The 12,939-nt window shown below is 40.7% G+C and overlaps 1 protein-coding gene across 1 annotated transcript in view; it reads left to right on the forward strand.

Annotated features, from left to right (window-relative positions):
- Positions 1 to 12,939, forward strand: part of CNPY1 (canopy FGF signaling regulator 1) — a 49,911-nt gene that overhangs the window by 17,063 nt on the left and 19,909 nt on the right. The window contains exon 3 of the mRNA XM_089531450.1: positions 2,610 to 2,725. Coding sequence (XP_089387576.1) covers positions 2,610 to 2,725 — 116 coding nt within the window. The remainder of the gene's footprint in view (positions 1 to 2,609; positions 2,726 to 12,939) is intronic.

The following is a 12,939-nucleotide window of genomic DNA, read 5'->3' on the forward strand; positions in this document are numbered from 1 at the left end:
CTGATCCAAACATTATATGTGGTGTTTTCCTCCCCTTTAATGGTCAAATCTATCACAAAGCCCAGTTTGCATGTCTGATAGTGCCTCCTTCTTCTCTCCATAATTCTAACTCTAGATTTAGTCTTTTGTTTAAGCACATGATGAAGAGATTCTGTAGACTGTCTTAAGAACAACCTTTGTGACAATTGGTAATAAACATAACTTTGGATTAATCACAACATCACAGGTGTCTGAGACATCATGTTTTGTAAGAATTTATTCCTTTTTTTTTTTAACACAATGGGATATTTCTTATCCTCGTAAATTTTTGGAAACCCCTGAATATGTGTTTTGTGTCTAAAAACTAGTTTGTCTTTAAAATGCTGAGAAAATGGCTGTTCGTTTCTTTATCCATTGGAACACGGAGGGACAGTGCTCCTCTGTTTATACTCCAAACATTGTCTAGTTAAGGGCTCTTGAAGGATAAAAAGAGAATACCTTAAATTGTGTCTGGAAAGTAATTAATACACTGGTTTCTTTTATAATTGGGAAGATAACTTCTTGGGGCCAAAATACATGAAGTATTGGCTTACACTTAATGTATAAATTAGCTTTTATAAGAACAGACTTGCATATTAGAAACCAGTTCCTATTCCTAAAATTTTACAAATACTGATAGAGATTGGAAGCATAATTACAATAGTTTATATTAATATGGGGAAGGGGGGAAAAACTCCAGTAAAGAGAAGATTTGAGGATTATGTGGGCCTATTATCTGCTATTTGAACCAGTTAATATTACAAAGAATTCCCTTCTTTTACAGCATAAAAAAGCTTAACACGGCAGCATATCCAACTGCATGTCACATGAGCAGTTACTAATTTCTCTGTGCTTGAACTTGTGTCTATAAATGGTTCAGAATAAATTTGGGTATAAAGGCCATGTGCTGTGTGACATTTTTATTCTGATTGTGCAGGTTAAAATTTATCATAATATGGTCTAAACTCTTTGGATTAAACTGGATATTTTTTTTAAAAAAATGAAAATATAAACAAATGAGATAAGATGTTGCCTTTACTGAACACCACAGCAAAAATACACAATGCCCGTTTTACCTTGTAATCCTTTATTGTGAGCCACATTTTATTCTTTGGGTCCAAGTGTGCAACTGGTGTTCCATGAGTTCCAGGATAAAGGTTCAATACAGATTGGGATTAGGGTGATTGAGGATTGTAAGAACATAAATTGATCATACTACAGTAGGGAATGTCTGCACTGGTTGTGATCCAACAAGTCAAATGCAGCCCACTAGATCTGGGCTTTCACGTTACTTACTTGAAAACCATGATTTCTCCTGTTCCAGGTGAGTAAAAATATTGGTTTATTGAATCCTTTGTGAGCTATTTCAATTGTTGATCATTGTCAAAGTTATGGAAGCAGACACCTGGGATAATGCAAAGTTCAGATAAAGAAGTAATCATAGTCTAGATCAGGGATTTCCAAACCTTGGTCCTCCAGATGTTTGGAAGTTCAGCACCCAGAAGACTCAGCCAGCTTGACCACAAGTCAGGAATTTGGGGAGCTGAAGTCCAAACTATCTGGAGGATGAAAGTTTGGAAACCACTGTTCTAGATTATGTCAAAGAGATCAAAAGGACCTATGAACAGTATAATAAACCATAGTGTCAGTTTCTAGAAGAAAAAAAGATCTAGGTACAGTTACTCTGACATGTGATTGCTCTGACTGAAGAACTCAAGACTGGCTTTGCAGAACACCTAATAAAGCCAAGCTATGAGCTGTAGTACTCATTTTAGCCTCCATTTTACGATTCTGTTAGAATAGCAAATATCTCTTAGAGGTGTCCACATGTTTCCAACAGTGGCAGTTGATAGCTTTCATCTAAATGGGAATCTAATCCAATCCACTCCAGGTTTTAAACTAGGCTGTAAACCAGCTATCCGAGGGCCTGAAGCCTCTTTCACTTAATACCTTTAGCATCTTGGACAGTTCTTTTGAAGCTATTAAAAACCTGGAGTGAATTGACTGCTCCACTGAAGTGGGAGCCACCAGCCACCACTGTTTTCCAGGGAACAAGGCACCTTGGCATTGCCATCAGATTCCTTGAGTTCAAATCCTATGCTCCTATTCGGCTTGTGGTATGCTGTTTTGTGCGGTCACACATTCTTTAGGTCTACAGTAGCACATTCAGTTCTTAAGAGAAAGGTGGGATATAATATTCAATACATAAATATGTCTAATTGGTTCCATTTTGAAGGATTAACAGCAAAGCTTGCAAGAGTAATTTTTCTAAGCTGCAACTAAAAGTGCTTTCTTAGCACCCCTGTTCTTTATTCCATGTATAGAGGGTGCCTCCACCCGAGTTGTTGCAATATGAAAGAGCTACTGCATATAAGTTGAAGCACCAGCTAGTATGACTAACAAAGACTATTGTGGCCTAAGCAGACCACACATCTCCCTTCTTAGACAAAAAAGGAGCATCTCTCAATAACTGCTGCAAAACTGCAAAAAACTGTCAAGTTTCTTTGTGTTAGTTCTTAGTAGGTGATGTGACCCTTTTCTCTTTTTCTTTTGTTGGTATCTCTGTGTTTTCTTTTCCTGGCTTTCTATAGCTTGTAAAGCCCTTGCAGATGAACTGGCCTATGACATAAAGAAAATCGGCCCAAAAAGGACTGTGAATTCGGGGACCTATCGAATCAACCCCGACGGCACACGAGGGAAGAAAAAGGTAAGAGCAAAAGGGAGAGGGAGACATGGCCGCCTGTAATTGCTGGCATGTGCAATTACCAGCCACTTATCCAAACAGCAGTTGGTCTCTTAATCTTCTAACCTTTTCCTTGGTAAGGCCAGCAGCCACTAAATTGCTTTTCTTTCCTCTGGGACCCAAAGTAATCTGTGAGCTTGAAATTGAGGTATTTTCCCTTCTTTTCTGGGACCTTTTTTATTTTTGGAGGGGGCTTTAAAAAACAACAAGAATGGAGTTATTGTTCTGTTGCCAGATGGTGTTAAAGAGAAGTCAATCATAAGCATCCAAGCCACTGAGGGAAAGAAGCATGAAAGGAGGAGATGGGATCAGAGTCTTACTCAGAGAGAGCTCTCCCATGACTCTGGACATCTCCTGCATACACACCACCACACACCTCTTGAGGGTCATTGACTCAAACTGGCAGTGTTGTGTCATGTCATGGGGCAATTGGTTTAATTTATTCAGCTCGCAGGATGTTGGTTTGGGACTTGAATTAAATGTTCAGGGGCTGTGAATATCCAAAGGCAAAAGGATAGGTAATTGCAGGACAGTTCTGACCCAATTATACCTAAAGCAGACTGCAAGGTTTTGGGGGTGCTTCGAGAACCTGAGAGTTGAAAATTCCAGGAGTGGATGATGGGCCCAGGAGCAGGACCATGGTAGGCAGAGAGGAAATTACTCTCCATGCATCATGTGCCTCACACTAGCAGATACTATTAGCCCAGACATTACTGGTCCAGCAAGTTATGCACAAGTAGGAAGATTATTTCATTGTACTTGCCTCCTTTGTGGAGCATGCAGAGGTGGGATGGATGAAAGGGTGCTAAGATCAAGATCCTATTTGATTCTGATGGCATATAAAGCTCACCCAGCATATTTATGCTGGAGGTTCTAGAGGATAATAGTTGGAAGTTGGGCAACAGTGTAAGCACATCCATATGGCCTGGAAGAAAGTGTTGTGTAGAGAGGTATGACTTATCTCATTATACAACATCCAAAAAGTACTTGTGTTGATATAACTCCTAGCAGAAATTCCAAAGAAGATTCCAGCCATAGAAAGATAAAGATATTGATTATTGTTGTGTGCCTCCAAGTCATTTCTGACTAATGGTGACTCTAAGGTGAACCTATTGTAGGGTTTTCTTGACAAGTTTCTTCAGAGAGGGGTTGCCATTGCCCTTCTTTGAGGCTGGTCAAGTGTGACTTGCCCAAGATCACCCAGTGGGTTTTAGAGATTGATACTGATATGGATATGAATATAGACAGAGATATGGATAGGCTGTCATACTTTGGACATATCATGAGACAATATGGGTGATAATGCTTAGAAAAGCTGAAGGCAGCAGAAAAAGAGGAAGAATACATTACAGGTGGATTGACTTGGGTTTATCTACACTGTAGAAATAATAGTTTTTTGTAGGTTTTTTGGGCTAGAAATAATAGTTTGACACCACTTTAACTGCCATGACTCTGTCCTATAGAATCCTGGCATTTGTAGTTTGGTGAGGCATCAGCCCCCTCTTTAGCAGAAAAGACTGAACACCTTGTAAACCTACAAATCTTAGGACTACATAGGATGGAGCTAGAGTACTTAAAGTGATGTCAAACTGCATTATGTGCAGATGCACCCTCAGTCAAGAAGGTCACAGCCTTGAGTTTGCAAGATCTGAGCAGGGCTGCTAGTAACAGTAACCACAGTTATTCATTCATAGGGTTACAGCTTTTCAGTGATAGTGTCTAGGCTGTATTTGTTGAGCTTCCAGGCTCAGGAAGGGTATCAGAATCAGTGCTCACTTAATGTGGCCATGGTACTCAGTTGTAGACCACATAGGCTGCATCCAGGGACGTAGCTAGGATTTTAGGAGGGGGGGGGGTTCCAGACTAAGTGCCACCATTATAATGGGGCTTGGGTGCAGTGGTGCAGCAGCACACACCATTCATTTTTCTAATGGAAGGGGGGGTGGACCCCAAGAACCTTCCCCCCTTGGCTACGTCCCTGCTGCATCCGCCCTGCAGAAATAATCCAGTTTGACACCACTTGGCTCAATGCTATGGAACTGCAGTTTATTGTGGCACCAGAGCAGAGAAGAAAAAGAGGAAGAAAAAGAAGAAGGATGAGCTCCTTAATGAAACAGGTGATGATTCAAACCCACTTGGTGAACTTCTTCACTTATCTTCAGAGTTTTCCTTGTTTTATTAGGATTGTCAAATTGTTTTTGTTCTAAACAAGCAGGGATGTAGAAGTAGTTGTAAGGTATGCAACTGCAACATGGAGGGATAGAGAAAGAAAAAAGGCTTAGCTGTTTGCTTCCCAACACATTTGAAGAAAGTCTTTACAAGGAAAAAGTCCAGGATATAAAATTTCATAGCTACACTGCAGGGTTACAAAAATGGCTTTACAGTACCTTTTAATAAAAAATTACTTGCAAAGCTTGCAATCTATATAAGACACATCTATCCAGGCCTTGAAAGAGTTACTTTTTTGCATGATGATTCCCAAAACATCCCATCCAGTAAGGTGACTAGAAAAGCAACTCTTCTTAGCTCTGGGTTGGTCTACTCAGAGAGTCTCTTTTCTTACAGATTTAAAGCATTCTTGACAGATTACTGTCTCATTGCCATGTTTCTGGTGTCCAGGTAAAATTACACCATGTAGACAAGCCAGTACATTACAGAGGTGATGTTGCTTAAAGACAAAAATGAAGCTGTACCTGCAGAAGAGGGTGAACGGCATTTCTTTAAAATGAGCGATGCCTTCTGGCACTATACTTCAAATTGTACAGTGTCTACATCTATGTCACTGGAATATGTCAGCAGCTCAACAAATCTACTTTTCTCCCAATCCAGGCACATCAGCCAATGTGACATTTATGATTGCCAGCTTGAGATTCAGAATTGACAGGAGGAAGATGCATTTTACCATGTTAGAGTACTTATCTATCTAGCCTTAGTACTACAGACTGTGGCCGGAAGTGGTTCTCCAGAACAGAGCTTGGGGAAATGACATTTTTGGACTAGAGCTCCCAGAATCCCCAGATGCTAGAAGCATGCTAGCTGAAGGATTTGGGGAGCTGAAGTCCAAACAAGTAACCTTTCCAAGCCCTGCAAACTCTCAACTAATAGCAAACTATCAAGCTATATGAGGGATTCTGGGAGCTGTAGGCCACTTTTCCAAGCACTGTTGCAGACCCATGGGTTGAAACCCTTGTCCATCAGCCCTTTTCCTCCCTGTGAGGAATTGTATTTTATCAAATTCCCACAGGCTTCCTCCTTGCCCTCCCTCTATGTCTGTTCTGTGCCTCTTTTGTCTGCCCCCCCCCCTTTCATTGCTGAATAAAATATGTGCTTTTTCATCTATTTTGGGTAATGTTTTCCAAATTGTAAGCATCACTTGCATGCATCTTCCAACTTTGACTAAAGGGAGTTTGTGTAGCATTTTGGCATCCATGAGTAAAGAAGGCATTTTTCAATGTACTTTTCAGTTGTGTGTATTTCATCAGATGTGTCCATAGCCGTATAGTAATAAGCAGAGTCTGGAATGTGTAGTATGTCTGATCTGCATCCAGACCAGGAAATTTGAACAGGGGAAAGTCTACATAAAAAGTCCATCAGAGCAGATTTCTTGAACATCCCAAATCTGTTCTCATTATAAATATCTGGGTATAAAACCAATAGAAGTTCATGATTCTTCTCATGCAGCATGTACTAAAGGACACTACTTGATATTCAGGGTGAAGTTGCAGATGGATTGGCCAGTGCTTCCCACTAGTGGTGAAAGAGACCCCTTCTTTTCAAGTCCAGATTATTCAACCCACCAGCCACTGAAAAAAGTTATAGATACTTATTTTTCTGCAGCTCCCACTATCCCTGGGGAATTCTGGGAGTTATGATCCAAAAATGTAAATTTTCCAAGCATTGCCACCTGTTTTCAGTTTTGAACCAATTTCAGTTATATTGCTGTTGAAGATGTTTGTTCAAGTCCAGATGCTCCAGCAAGCATGTTTTCTTTGGGAATTAATATAAAGGCATATGATCCTGCATTGTTTTATGCTTTTCTTATCTGGTAATGAATAATGAACAGAGAAACCCCGAGCTGCTGATTCATCACAACCAAAAGCAGTTTCATCCCCAAAAAATAACCCAGCACAAAACAGACACACATGACAGCATCTGATTGTAATGAGAGACCAAACAAAACCAGCACAAATTAATTCAGTTTGAATGGTAACAAATAGCGTATTTTGTATTTCAGGAGACACTGGAAGTAGCTTAACTCTCCTAATTTGTAAAACTCCATCCCCATAGGAGGTATTCAGGCACAAACAATTGCAGATCAGATACATTTGAATCCAGGTCTTTATTAAGGATAATGAACCTTTGGACCTAATGGGAAATATGAAATCCCCTTGTCATTTCAAACTCTGCCATCCACATTCTCTTGTAAAGACTTCCCAAAGGGTTTGCTTTAAGCATCAGCATTTTTGGAATGACCAGGCAAATCAACTTTTTATCTTGTAGCAGAAATGCTGCCGTACTTTTGGATTCCTTGTTACGCTTAATAGCCTACTACAGGCCTGATCATGGTCCCTTGAGAGTCCCCAGTGTCTCTCTCTTTTTAAAAGATTAATCTTGCTCATGCATTCTACTATAATGTGTGTACATGTTCTGCTAGGTTCTTGGGCTCACTGCTCCCACAGTCAGATAGTGGTGTGAAACCCACCCATGATAATGTTTTGTAGGATGACTCCATTAGTGGCATTCCTTGTGTTCAGACAAGGCCTGACCAAACACTGCGTATTTGGCTTGTTGTTGTTGTAGTTAATTTCAACATATGGCAACACTATAAGTGAGAGGCCTCCAAGACATCCTGTAATCTGTAGCTTTGCTCAGGTCCTGCAAAACCAGGGCTATGGCTTCCTTGTTTCAGTCTATCCATCTAGAATGCAGTCTCCTCTTTTTCTACTGCCTCCCATTCACCGAGCATTATTGTCTTTTCTAATGAGATATGGCATCTCATGATATGGCCAACATATGTTAGACTCCGTTTGTCATTTTGACTTCTAGGGAGAGCTCAGGCTTGATTTGCTTTAGGCCCCTTTATTGATCATTTTAGCAGTCCATGGTATCCATATAAATTGCCACCAGCTTCATAGTTCAGATGAGTTGATTTTCTGTCTATCAGCTTTTTTCACTGCCCAACTTCTACAACTGAACACAGAAATTCAAAACACAGTGGCATGGACAATCTTGACTTTTGCATTCAATGAATGACTTTACACTCGAGGATATTATCTAGTTTCTTCATAACTGCCCTTCCCAAATTTCTTCTGATCTCTTGACTACAGTCTCCATTTTGATTGATGACTGAGCCAAGGTATGGAAAATCCTTAACTATTTTGCTATCCTCCATTGTCTACTTTAAAGTGATATAAATAATCATGGGACTCAAGGTGGCTTACAGTTTTTTAAAAAAATACACCAAACCTGCAAATTGAATATCCTTAAATAGCTAAAAGATAGACTTGGGAGCCCTAATTGGGCTGTGACAGCCATATGCACACATGTGCATTAAAAGTCCTGTGTCTGCTGCAGAGCTTGGAAATGTTACTTTTTTGAACTACATTTACCAGAATCCTCTGGCCTTCATGGTTAACAACTGAGAATCGCATACTCTTCAACTGTACCACTTTGGCAGGGATGATCCCGATTAATCCTGTGCTGTCCGACTTTTTCAGCTGCTTTTAAAATGCCCCAGTTTCTCTCTCCTCTCATTTTCCCTCTTTTTGCTCACCTTACTTCAGTTGCTGCAAACAGAGTTCAAATCGCAAATGGAGTTTGCACTCAGTGATCTTAACAGGGAGATGAAGAGAAGAGGGGGTTGCATCGTGCCCTTCCCAGTAGGTCGGACAAAAACAAACTGCTGCAGCCTTTCCTAGCTTGTGTGTTCTTCCTCATTAAAAATGTTTGTCATCTTAACCATCTCTGATGTTGCTTGGCCACACATGTCCCAATGTTCAATTGTAGTCCACCACCACCACCCAGTTTTGATTTGGGAAACATGGTACTTCTGTGCCAAATACAGTTGGAGCCATTCTAAGTATGAGGCAAATATACACCAAAAAACCTCCAACACAGATGAAGGAATGGATCAGTTACTGCTATTCTTTCTCTGCCATTCTCTCTAGCTCTCCCGACCATGAAGTTGTTTTCAGTGTTTAAATCAGTCATCATTCAGCTCTGTTTATTTCAGCAAAGGATTGAACTCTTTGGAGAGATGTGCCCGGTCCCCAAAGGCCATGATAGGAACACGACCTTTGGTACCTGTAACGGTTGTATAACAAGCCTGCCTTTCCTGACAGCTGTGGTGCTAATCCTTTTTGTCTCTCTTAAGTGATAGCTGATAAGTCTGCACAGAATCTGTTTGCCATATTTGTTTATCCACAAGGTTAAATTACCCCAAAGAGAAAAAAAAATATGTGGAAGGTTACAAGTTTGTATTTCTTTTTGAAAGACAATTGAGTAATTGTTCCACTCTGTTTTGTACAAGGGAGAGGGGAGTGAGACAAAAATAGTAACAATCCTGCTTTTAAAAATGGAAATATGTGTGTGTGTGTGTGTCAGAATTCTGACTTACTTGGGTGATTCAACATTCTAGGAGGTTACACAAGGGCAGCATCTTATGCCGGATTGCAAAAGCAGCACAACAGCAATGCAATAAGTGAGTGTGAGGCATTGTTGCCTGCTGTACAATGATCGCACAGTGCTGTGATTAAGGAACTCCCGGCCAAGACTGCATCTACACTGCAGAATTAATGCAGTTTGACACCATTTTATCTGCTATGGCACAATGTTATGGAACTGGGGGAGCTGTAGTTTTGTGAGATATTTAGCCAGTGCCACTACAAACTATAAATCTTAGGATTCCATAGGATGGAGCCATGACAGTTGAAGCAGTGTCAAATTTTACAGTGTGGCAGCAACCCTGGGGAGGCTAGACTGGTCCTTCTCCTTGTTGTCCTTCCCATATCATGTGAAGACTTTATTATTATTATTATTATTATTATTATTATTATTATTATTATTTCTGACAGGCTATTAGAGCTGAAGGGTTTTTTTTTAAGGAAAGGGCTTTTAAAAGTGTGCTGTATTGTTTTAATGGTACGGTATGTTTTAACTGGTTTTTTTAACCATCTTAATTGTATTTAAAATTGTTTTAGTATCGCTAATAGTTTAATTCTGTTTTAGTCTTTATGTTTTCTATATTGTACTCATTTTAATTGGTACACCTCCTGGAATCCCACTGTAACTTATCCACCATGCCAATGGAGGGGTTACTTTTGGAGAATGTCCAAAGCAAACTCTAAATTGTTCTCAAGTAATCTTTGGGTGTGTGTGTGTGTGTGTACATGTGTGCATGCATACATGCATGACCTATTATTGCCAAGTGTAGTATTTGGCAGTTGCCAAATATTTTCTTTAGTGTGGTCATTTGAAAGTCCACATCTGAAGGTGGGTTTTAGAGCATCCTCATTAGTCTTGTTTCTGTTTTGTACAAAATATATTTGATCACATGGTTTTTCCAATAAGGATATTGTGTAAGACAAGTCTATGCTTCTTTGCTGTCCAGGATGCGAGGTGAAAACAGGATGCAGACTAAATAAATAGCACACTATTAAATCATGCAAATTATCTGCTGCTCTCAAATTCATAATATATGTTTCCAGTGTGGTCTCCAGAGTTCAGCTTGGCCTGGTCTGGCCAGCACTGCTGAGGCATAAGGCATCTAAAGAATCTGTAATTTCTTTCCAGAAAGCTAGCATGGTGTATTGTTGTGAGTGCTGGAGGCTAGGGTTTGAATGTCTGACCAGCCATGGAAACCCAATGGGTGATCTTGGGCAAGACACACACTCTCAGCCTTGGAGGAAAGCAAAAGTAAACCCCCTCTGAAGAAATCTTGCTAAGAAAACACTGTGACAGTGTCGACTTAGGGTCGTCCTAAGTCGGAAATGACTTGAGGGTACACAACAACAACAAAACTCTCTTTCCCCTCCTCCTCCTCCTCCTCCTCCTCCTCTATTTGATCACCTGAAGAACTTTTCCGGCTGTCCAGAAGGGCATTAAATGGCAGTGTTTGCTGCAATCCACTTTATTCTCCCTCTCCCTCTCTCCCTGGTTAGCATAGGAGGAGAGATGAATGGGGGTCATTGCGCCAAGTCCCCTGCAGTTCACCATTATTTGGGGTGAATAAAGGATGGTTAAGGTTGAGTGGAATGTCAGCAAACCTTTCATCCCTCTTCCTTTCAGCTGTCGGTGTTCTTACTCAGAAGCCATACAAAGTGTCTTGGCTTGACTTTCACATACGTGGCCAGCTGGCTCCTTCTGCATAATATCTGTGAGTTTCTTGGCAAGATTGGGTGCCTTTGGTCTGCCTACAGCTCAGAATTGGAATACCAGGAGGTTTCCATCGTAGTGTGGTCAATCTTTTTTTTTAAAGCCACATATTTTGCAAAGGAGGAGATTATACATATCATTACAGTGTTGGCAATATTTAATTCTAGGATGGGGATGTCCCTCTGCCTGGACAACAAATGTTTCTCATTTTGGTCTTCTCCAGAGCCCTTGTTGTTTCAGGATAAAATCCCCTCCATCCAAAAAAGAAGAAAACATGAAAAGAAAAGAGAAATCCAACACATTACAGCCATCCCTCCATTTTCATGAGGGATCCATTTTGGACCCCCCTCCCCCCACAAAAATGGAAATTCACAAATATTTAAGCCCCATTGGTGTGAATGGCTGTGTGCTCCTGTGTGCCATTTTAACCTTCCCTGCTTGCTGGTCCGCGAAGGACTGAGACCACGGACTTGAAGTCCGCGAAAGTGAAGGGAGACTATAAATCATTTTAGATCATTTTCTAACATTCCCAGGTGTTTTTTTTATATCTCACAGATGAAAACCAGGACATGTGTGGGTCAAGCAACATCATATTGTGGTCAAGGTGGCAAAAGTTAGTAATGAGGAAGAGTACACCCACTAGGAGAGGCTGCAAACATTTGCTTTTGCCTGAGCATACTGGGAATGGTAAGACTCTACCACCTCCTCTTCTTTCCATTGAGATAACTGAATGCAAACTCCTTTTGCATTTTGATCTCAGTTTGCAGCAAGTGAACTAAGCTGAAGATAAAGAAGGAAAATGAGAGGAGGAGAGGGAAATTGGGACACTTAAAAAACATTTCCTTTTTTTTTCTTTCTCCCTTTGTCTTGTACAATCTTATATAATGTATAAAAATTATACACACACAAACACATATCTGGAAATGTGTGACAACATATTAATTGGGCTGCCCCTGATCGGAAGGTATTTTTTTTCAAAAAAGGGGGGATTTGGAATGAAATTTTTGAGGAGTGGCCTGCTAGTCTGTTAGTGACATACACAAGAATACATTCACATTACATTGGTGCCAGGATGATATTTTCTTCTACTCCCTGCAATGTCTAAAGCCCCCCCCCCCCCCCCCCCCCAGGATTGACAATGTTGTTGCAATAGCCATGCTGTGCCTGGTTGAGAAAGTAGGAGATCTGAGAAACATCTGGCTATACCCCTGCAGCTGGATGGAAAAGATTATATCACCTACCGAGACCTCTGGGAAACCCTGCTGAGAAGATGTCACTGGTCTGCATCTGGCTATGAGGCCTAGTCAGATGTTTCTCCAGGCTCCCCACAGCCATAGAATGGCTGTTCATGGGGCTAACATAGCAAAACTGTGAGCCTGTGTATGGTTCCTCAGGAAACCATAGCAGAGTTACAACTACAGAACTCCTACACTACAGTGTAGGATCTTAATCATCACTTCCATATGCTACATCTCAAAAAATGTACAGTATATGTTGGCATAACTAAGGTTGCACCAATATACATCAACAAAAATGGTCCTACCATCCACTCTACAATTCCTCAAGGCACCCCCAGCCCCATAATAAGCAAAGTGAAGCAAAAAAGCCTTTATCTAGATAGAGTGAGTGCTCAGAACATCCTACCGTATTTAAAGGGGTAGGTATATACTGTTGGCAGTCTGAATGAGGCTGTCCTGGTTACTGCTCATTCCTTTTGTGCAGGGGTAGGCAATCTTTTTGAGCCGGGGGCCGGGTTGCTGTCCCTCAGACAACTGGGGGGCTGAAGCCAAAAAAATAAATAATTA

This window comes from Sceloporus occidentalis, unplaced genomic scaffold (genome assembly GCF_023333645.1).
Source record: "Sceloporus occidentalis isolate IW3139 unplaced genomic scaffold, rSceOcc1.0.p SCAF_7, whole genome shotgun sequence".
Taxonomy (NCBI): Eukaryota; Metazoa; Chordata; class Lepidosauria; order Squamata; family Phrynosomatidae; genus Sceloporus; species Sceloporus occidentalis.